This window comes from Pisolithus orientalis, assembly GCF_024613125.1.
Source record: "Pisolithus orientalis strain OTSU chromosome Unknown F5J12scaffold_24, whole genome shotgun sequence".
Lineage (NCBI taxonomy): Eukaryota > Fungi > Basidiomycota > Agaricomycetes > Boletales > Pisolithaceae > Pisolithus > Pisolithus orientalis.
In genome coordinates, this window is record NW_026260805.1 from 114,321 (window position 1) to 123,710 (window position 9,390).

General features: G+C 43.9%; 1 protein-coding gene across 1 annotated transcript; it reads right to left on the reverse strand.

Moving 5' to 3' along the window:
• Positions 1 to 4,746: 4,746 nt before the first annotated feature.
• F5J12DRAFT_894591 (uncharacterized protein) lies at positions 4,747 to 6,059 on the reverse strand (the record flags this gene model as incomplete). Its single annotated transcript, XM_051747753.1, has 4 exons — positions 4,747 to 5,072; positions 5,127 to 5,222; positions 5,275 to 5,410; positions 5,994 to 6,059. The coding sequence occupies 4 exons, from the start codon at positions 6,057 to 6,059 to the stop codon at positions 4,747 to 4,749; spliced, it is 624 nt and encodes a 207-aa protein (XP_051598046.1).
• Positions 6,060 to 9,390: the final 3,331 nt, after the last annotated feature.

The window sequence follows — 9,390 nt, forward strand, 5'->3', positions numbered from 1 at the left end:
AGCAGCAGCAGGAGATGGGGGAGGAGCCCATGATGGGAGTAGCATTTAGGGTGGATTAGAGGGGGGGGTGGAAGTGCATGAGGGAGGGTAGCAGGGGGGGGTCATGTTAGCATGCTGTTTGTGGGTAGGGGAAAGAAGGACTGACTTGGTCAAGACCTGATTGAATGTCTTTGGTATCTAATTCTCTGCCAATCATCAGCAAAATGACAAGTGCCTGATCTATCTGAACCCCATCTGCACATCTGCAGGGTCTGATTATGACCACTTATCATCTGCAATTAGAGGGCTACCTGATCCCAGACCAGTCAGACTGTCAGACACCATTCAGATATAATTATCAGCTGCAGTTACATGTAGGTGTACAGATAATGTTCAGACTGAGATCAGTTATAGCAGATCTACTCAGACCAGAGCAGACTATACCAAAACTGATATGATAGTGCTAGAACTATGAACTATGCAAGTGTGTAAGCATGATGATCTATATACTTGTTAACATAGTAAGCCTTAAAGGCCTCTAATGATTCAGAGAAGTGGAGATTGATAGGGACAAAGTCATTGCCAGAAACCCCTATGAGAGTGCTCCCCTTACTACTAACTTGAGAGGTATGACTGACTGTACATGATGACCATACCTGTCCACTTCTGGGGTAACAATCCACATACCTGTCAGGCCATCTGGCTTATCTGAAACTGGGGCAAACCAATCCACCAATGCACATGAGTAGCCTTGTCCTTCATTTTTGCAAGAGAAGAACAGTCATACCCTTGCCACCATCAGACTTTGGAATCCATCCCCTTCTACACCACCCTTTGCTACATACATGCAGTCATACCATGGAGGCCCTCCATGCCAAGATGGTCTTGCACAAATGATCTCACATTGCATCCCCTTGATGCCTGACTGGTCACTTGGTGCAAAGTAAGTCACAACTGCAGAGTTGAACATGCAGACTTTGCCTCAGAAGGGGGGGCAAGCATCAAGTTGCACATGGTCCCCTGGAATATCTGCATGGGGATTAAGTTGGTCATACAAGAAGTGTTGGATTGCCTCCTGTAAGCCATGCAGTCCTAGATGCTTAGCTACATGAGAAACAGGCCCAGAAACATTGTACTCTATATGCCCAATGTCTGAATGATGTATTACACATAGATGAAAGAAAGTGTACCAGGACAAGCTGGAAGTTTAACAACATACATCACCAGGTCATCATCCACCTCCCCATCTTCATCATCAAAATGCACAGCATCAGCTAACCTCAGAATATCCATCCCAGACAGTAGAATCAGCCCATCTAACATTCCATACTCTGTGAAGTACCTGTGCACCACAGATAGTTTATCAAGTCATTGGTTGGTCACAAGCATCTGACCAAGTACTTCAAACCTATTCAAACAGCACCAGGGTTCCTTCATGGCCTTGATATGTTTTGACTCAGTAATTGATGAGCACAGACCATTTGGAGCACCAAACAGTTTGATTATTTCATGGTAATGAACTATCACATGTCAATGGGGGAGGGAGAGGTGGTCACACATGCCAGTAGTTACAAAAATTGTGTGTTCTTGACAAAAGCAATGTACTGAATCATCAATAGTGTTGAGTGTGTCTTCATTGATGATGGATCATTGCATGAGATAGCAGAAGTTGAGAAAAGCGCTCAATGTGCACACCATGGCTGGAGGTACATGCCCAGTGATTGCAGGTAAGTAATGTGTGAGACCAACCAATATGCTACTGAGGACAATGCTACCTTCATTAATGCCTTAGAATCATCACCAGTCCATTGCTTGAACTTGTGGCCCTCTGGAAACTGTCACAGGTCTGTGAACAAGGGTACTGCTGCAATTCTGGACAAGCATACAACTTAAACAAGTGTCAGGCCATTGGCAGAGTCAGATCACCTACCTATGATCAATATCAGCCATAATATTGGCAGCCCCCTGCTTCCCATGTTCAAGTTCCAGGTATTCATGAACCCAACTGATGAGGTGATCCTTGAAGCCACCCTTGATGACTTGATGGAGGAGATCTGGGGTGATGAGTTCATGTATATCCATATGAGGGAAATGTGAAGTAAAAGGCTACAGAGTTTGAAGCATTGAGTGTAGTAACTTAAAGGTGGCAAAAGCTTGGTGGACTTACGATGATGTCTTGTAACATTCCATACTCATTCCACAAGGCTCATGGGTCCAGAACATCAACAAGTGCTTTGGAAAGCTCCCTTGAGTGTTGGCCACCTCCACCATCTAAGTCAGTGTTCTGTGCAGTTCAACTGAGATGGTCATAGTATGAGTATTGAGTGTACTACCATATGTGAGGGAAATAATACTAAGGACACCACCTCTGCACAATACAAGTAAGGAGCACTTGCTCTGGATAGTCTGCAATATATGGGCCAAGACTGTATATGACTCAATGATAATGCCCATCTGGGCATAAGGTAACTAAAGGCTTGCTCATATAGGGTCTCAAAGAATCTAATATTGCAGCAATCAAAGAGTGGAAGAGTTGGTGACAGAAGTGCTGGAAACCTGTGTCACATCTGTGAGCCTTGTTGGTTGTCCCAAACAAGATCAGTAAGGTTTAACATAATAGCAGAATCACTTACTCTTAGGAATGGCAAGAAATGCAAGAATGGATACTGCATTGTGATGTGCTCACCTGACATTATTGTGGACATTTCCAAGGGAAGTATAGAGGGGATAGTACTCATTATGGCCTGTTCCTATGGACACAGTGGTTTTATCACTGCTGAGGATCACCAGCACAAACATTGCACCATGCATCTCAGGGTCCTCTGCAATAAGTTCCTGAGTTTGTTTGTATGGTCAGCTCACAAGGTAGTAAGAGTTGAAGGTGTGATACTCATGGACTGATCATACACCCACTGGCCTGACATCAAGTCACATACTTCCTGGCACTGTGAGTCAAAGTGTGAAAATGTGGTGAAAACCAAACAAAACCAACACTGAAGACAACAAAGAGAAAGTGGTGGTGTACCTCCATGGAACCTGGAGGGCAGAAGAAATCTAATGTGGGGTGGGGGCTTCAAGTGGAGTGCTCCTGGCACAAGTCATCAATGAGTTATACAGGAGTAGAGGAATGAATGATGACTGGATGGGGATGCTGAACAGAGTGAAAGTCTTCAGCTGAAATTACTCTGGAGTGTTGATCTTTAGGACATGCTCCTGCCACAAGTCAAGGACAAGTTACACAGGAGTGAAAGAATGACCAAGCAAGAGTTGCTGACTAAGCACAGATGAGACTGCAGATAATGATGATGGTAGATAGACCCTTCCAAATGAGCCTCAACTACCAAGGATGGCAAATGATGACAGATAGACCCCTTTGTGGAGCCTCAACTGTTGATGATGAGGTATGTCTGAACTGACTGACTGGAATGCTTCTGGAATGCTTCTTGGGTAGCTAAGTACATGGGGGTTTATATACTGTGAGGGGAGCACAGCCTATGATGAATGAGGCACAAATGCTTGGTGAGTAATGAGTAAGGACTGAGTGATCATGATGAGTAAGCATGAAATGAAAAGTAAGCAAGCAAAGAAGATTGGTAAGTATTGGCAATAAACAAGTCAAGGATAGTCAAAATATTACAGAATGAGTCAAATAATGTCAGAAACTGAGTAAGCACACTGATATCACTTTAGGGGAGTGGCAATGCAAGTCAGATCTCAGCCAAGACATCATTAGACCCAAAGATGGCATGACAGATGGACAGTGTTTCCAGATAGGGAAGTATTAATTCCAGAATTGAAGGGCATGGGTCAGGCATCAAAGGGCTAGGGTGTTGGGGGTCTGTGGGGCAATGGGAGCATAAGCAATCATTTCTTCCACCCTTTCATCCTCTCAGTGAAGTTAACAAAAGCTTCATGAATGGGGCTCTGATGGAGGAGGAGAAGGGGGGACATCTTCTGCTGGATCTTGCAGTAAGAAGGCAAGATGCACATCATACTCATCATGGATGTGGTCAGGGAGGCTGGAGAACAGTAGATTATGCTGCAGCTGTCACAATGCAGGGAGAGTGACAGATGAGATTGGAATGAAGATGGTGCAGGGAGCAGGGAGGAATGATCCATATGCTTCATTAAGAGGGGAGACTGAAATGACCACATAAGGCCTTTCTAACTGAGTGACAGACCTGAGGCAACCAAAGAACATCCTTCTGGAAGTCATACTGATGAGGAGAACACACTGACCAAGCTGCATGGGATGGGATGGGGCTGATGATGATGGAATGAACCAGGGGGCTTCAGGATGGAAGCTGGTGGGGATGCCTGGCAGGTATACATAGCCACTGTCTCTGGAAAATGAGACAAGTGAGATGATTGACAAAGAGATGGCCATTTCTGATGGACTTAGTGAAATGAGTGTCTGACAGATGGAGTGTTGTAGAAATGTGTAAGGTGTGACGATCCTCTCCAAATTTGGAAGGCAGAATCATGTGGCTGAGCACTTCAAGCAAGTGTCAGAATGGAACCAATATCTTTGGAAATGGTGGAGATATGACAAAAACTGGAATGCCATACACAGGCACTAAAAACTTTCAATGTGTGCTTAACTTGCTTCCTCTTTTCTCTTTAGCACTGATAACTCATTCTTGTGCAAAGGATGACTGCATATGTCCAGCAGTCTTTCTACACATGAGGCCTTTAGTCTTCATCTGCATGGCATGGGCATTGTGTGCAACTCATTGATGAGTTAGGCAGAGTCAGCTGTAACCATGTCTACAACACCTTTGGGGTGTGAGAGCACCCATGCTCATTGATCACAACCTTTGCTGCATAGTTGATCTTGCCATCAAAGTTGGGGTTGGCCAGTTGGTGCTCAAGGACAATCTTGGGATCATGAAACCATACATCATACTCAGCCATCATCCAGGAAGGTGGATTGTCAGGTATGGCACCTGAATACTTAACTGAGAATGATTTCCTTGGCACATCACCATGTATCATCACATCAATAGTACTATAGAGGTGCTTGTGTGAGGAGAAGGGGGGGTCCTCATTATAGAGTGTGGCAATGATTCCTGGAAGTTCATTGATCTTCAATGCTGACATCTGTTCATGTCAGTACAGAAATTCTGCAAACTCAAATGCCACCCTACTCTCATATGGAGAGAAGTCATCTGGCAATTGTCTTGGTCTCAGGGTGGGCAGAGAGTTCAGTGGCAGATATTGCCTGTTTCTATCACATGAAGTACCTGAAATGGACCACTGTATGAGAAAGTGATAATAATATAGCATGAAACTTACCATCAAGTATGGGGTGATAAGACACCATGCACTGGCCTGGCTGTTGCAGTTCAACTCTAATAAAGTTAACATTCTTGTCCCCACTTGGATCATCAGGGTAATCCACATTCTCCCAGTCATCAACACCAGCCAGTAGCTAAGGGGATGGTGATTGTCAAACACTTGGGTGATGTGATTGCTGAACATGATGCTTGAGCCCCCCACATGTCATACACATCTTGGCACACCCTCTGAATCCACAGACATAGGGATGGTGATGGAATGGTCGATGTGACAGATGGCAGGGCATGAACTGACTTGTGATGTTTGAGTTGTGATGACTAGGTAATACTGTGCAATGATAAGAACTGTCATTGGAGTACATATGTCAAAATGAACTGCACAGTCCCAATAAACATGTGGCTGAGGCATAAAAAGCAGAGGCCCTTGCCTACCTCATGGAATTTGTCTAACTACACTGTGAACCTACAGACCATAAGTAGCCAGCAATTGCATTCTATCAGCACCTGAGCATCTAATAAAAATGCACACCCTGGAATTCCTGACTTACCTGCACCATGGCAGACAACAGAGATCATCCAGGCAGAAAAGGCTGCAAAGGCAGTGGCCAACATTCAATGGCAGGCTTACATTCAAGTAGGTATCAAACATGCTGCATCAATCGAAGACAATCTCACTTGTAAGAACACAGGATAGACAAAAAGATTCAGGAAACCTACCTCTGCCTTTTCAAAGAAGAAACAGACTCCACCATCAGGGGACTCCAAGACAGGTGGATGGGCCATGGTACATCAAGATCTAGAAGATGGCTTAGTTAACATTGTTGACCAAGGTAGAACTGTCCTACCAGCAAGATAATTGGAACTTACTTCCTGTTGATGGTGTAGATGGTGTATCAAGTCCAAGTGGATCGGACTTTGAGCCAGAGGAACAAGAGGGACAAGAGGAAGACAATGAAGATGACAAGAGTGCGGAGAATGGCAGTGATAGGCACCCACTCATGGAAGCTTCCAAAATGGGAACAAAGCTAGTCAAAGCCACACATGAAGGCATTATGCAAGCATGCCAATCCATTGACTCTGAGACCTATAGTGGCACATCCAGCAGAGAGAAATGCAAGGCACCTGCTGGAGGGATGATGCTTGGGTGAGACAGTTCCTACTGTTACAATGATTATATGCTTACAATCCTGGTCATTTCAGCCTGACTGCCAAGAAACACAACTCAGGCATGGCTGACACTCAAGCCACTGTCAATTGTACACCAAAGACACCACTGGCAATTGGTCTGAAACCTGAATTCCATTCAAGCAAAGCCAACAGACAATCAAAGTCATCTGCCCAGCCCATCAGTTACTTGTCTCAATGGGAAACAACACTCTCTGGACATTTCCATTCAAAGGGTTGTCCCACCTCCCCAGCTGAGTTTAACTTTGGTGGTTTGCCCAGTTACAAAGATGATTCCTTTGACCAGCCATTGAGCATGACAATGCAGGCTCCTTCAAGAAGACAGGATAAAGCTCTGGAAGTAATTGCATGCCAGTATGCTCTATCCATCTTCATAGTATTACATGATTTACACTAACCCCCAACAGCAGCCCACTGCAAAGGTCATACTGGGTGCACCACAAAAACATCATTCCCAGTCATCTGTCATCATGAATGCAGTAACATCCTCCAAGTCTTGTCAGGCCCCTTCCAATCTGGACTTACCTGCAGGATCTCAACACATCTTTGTCACACAATTCATACCCATCCTGTGGAAATATATTGGAATGAGAGAGAACCCTTGGATTACAGAGGCACTGATTGAGCCCATTCAGGTGCTTTGGGATGCTCTCATGGTAGACTGACCACACAGGTTCTCTGATGAGAATGATCTCATTGTAGAAATATCTGTAGGCTACCTCAGTAGTGAACAAACTACGGAGGGAATACTAGTAAAAAATACTACAAGTATGTGCGCTATTTTAGCTGATGTAAGCAGCCAAAACATCGCACACACAGTGAGTTTTCCACCATATAGTACCATGTTATATGTAATACAATATGTCAATCTCACACTTAGAGTTTGTGATGGCATACTGAAAAAATCCATACTTGAAGTTGAGATCCTTTTCTACACATTTGCTCAGGTTTGAAGTCAGAGTGAACATCTAATCATTGTGTAAACAATAAGTATGGTTGAATAGCAGATGTTGTCCAAGATAGGAAGTTATGTCAACATGTGCAGCATGGAGTGAAACTTTAAGTTCTGTCCTAATTTGCATAACTGACAATACACAAAGTACAGCCAAAATTCCAGTAGCAAATTTTACTTCAAGTCTAGAATTCACTGGGGGCATTATCTAATGGTTTAAGTCTAAACATAGTAAAACCATTGAATTAAGCAGATACTATTTTCATGACATGTGCTTTGATATAACATTGGTCCTCAATGGATAACATGCTCTGATGTAATGTCCTAGGTCAGAAAATTGGGTAGTATCATATAGGATGCTTTTCATAGGAATATCCAAAATGTTTATTCTCATGATTAGAGCATAAATCATTGTAGAAATACTCTCACTGCTTAGTCATATGTTCAAACCATGATTTTGAAACAAAACATTTGAAAGTTCTGGCCTTCAGAACATATTATACTACTCAAGTATATTTTCCACCCTAAAAACATAAGTCAAACCAAAGGTCAATTCTGCCATTGGTGAAACAGCCAATTACTCATTATGAGAATGGTCAACTCTGCCATTGGTGGAATGGGCAATTGCTCAATATGAGAATGGCTTAGTTTCAAATGTCCAATGGTCAAATGGTGCAATTGGTCCATTCAAATGAATGAATGAATGGATCTACTGTGAGCACCATACCTATGTTGGAGTTGCACCTATATCAGCTCTGCCTATGTTCAAGTTGCACTTATGTTGGATTTGTACTTGTGCTGGAGTTGTACTTATGTCAGAGCTGTATGCAGGTCAGAGTTGTACTTATGTTGGAGTTCTGCCTAGGTCAGAGTTGTACATATGTTGGAGTTGTTCCTGTGGGACATGACAGATGGGAGTGGCTCAGCAGAATGCCCATCATTGAATACAACTGAACCTGAACTGGTGATGGTAAGGGACTCACTGATGAGCAGGGAGAAGGGAAGAAACACAGAGATCAAACCACACCATCCCAAGTTACATGCAAAAGTGTTGCACAGCCTTTCAAATACAAATGTAGGCCCATCTCCACAACAGCTGTGTGGAACTAGATGAATGAAGTGCCCCCAGGAAGGGCTCAGTGGGGGTCATGAACAGCCTGAAAAGCAAAAGGAATAGCAGAAAACCACACAAAATACAACCTCAGGACCTCCCATTATAAAAACAACCACATGCCTGTGAAACTGATGTGCAAGATGGGTCAATCAAGGTTGTTTCAGAATGCAAAAAAAAGGGTGACTATGAGGGGGTGACAACACAGTTGAAGGCAACATAGCATGGGTGCAGCTGGCTATGACATTTGGAGACTGGTTGATGAGTCAAGCAATTGGCTGTATGACCAACTGACCACTGATGAGCATGAGTGATGGTGTATCTTGATGAGAGCACACTGATGATGACACTGGTACTGGCTTGGGTGGCTGACACCCAGGCAGCAAGCCTGCTGCAAGCACATGCAGTGATGTGCTTGCTTCGTATAGTGGCTATGCAACTGGTTGGTGACAAGGGTGTGTGACAAACAAGCTCTCCCAGTCCATGCTGTCTGAGTGCATGTAATGCCAGGCATGAGAATGATGGACTGCAAGCATGCATAGATGCTGAGGGGATGAGAATGTCCAGGTGTCAAATTATGAGATGGCATAGTTGGTACAGTTGATGTGTGGTACTAGTAGAGATGTCAGACAGACACATGATTTTGCTGCAAGGAGCTTCTTCGAGAATCACATTCAACATAACATTGCTGTATGAAAATGCACAAGCAACTCAATTGCCTTTAAGTTGTGTAACAACCTATGCATCCATGGTGAGGCTAGACCATGGACAACCCTACTACTCAAACAGAGGGCTGGACTACCACTGATGCTGGAGATAGCAAGGGTCAGTGATGGATGGTTGACAATAGAAAAGACCCACCAAAA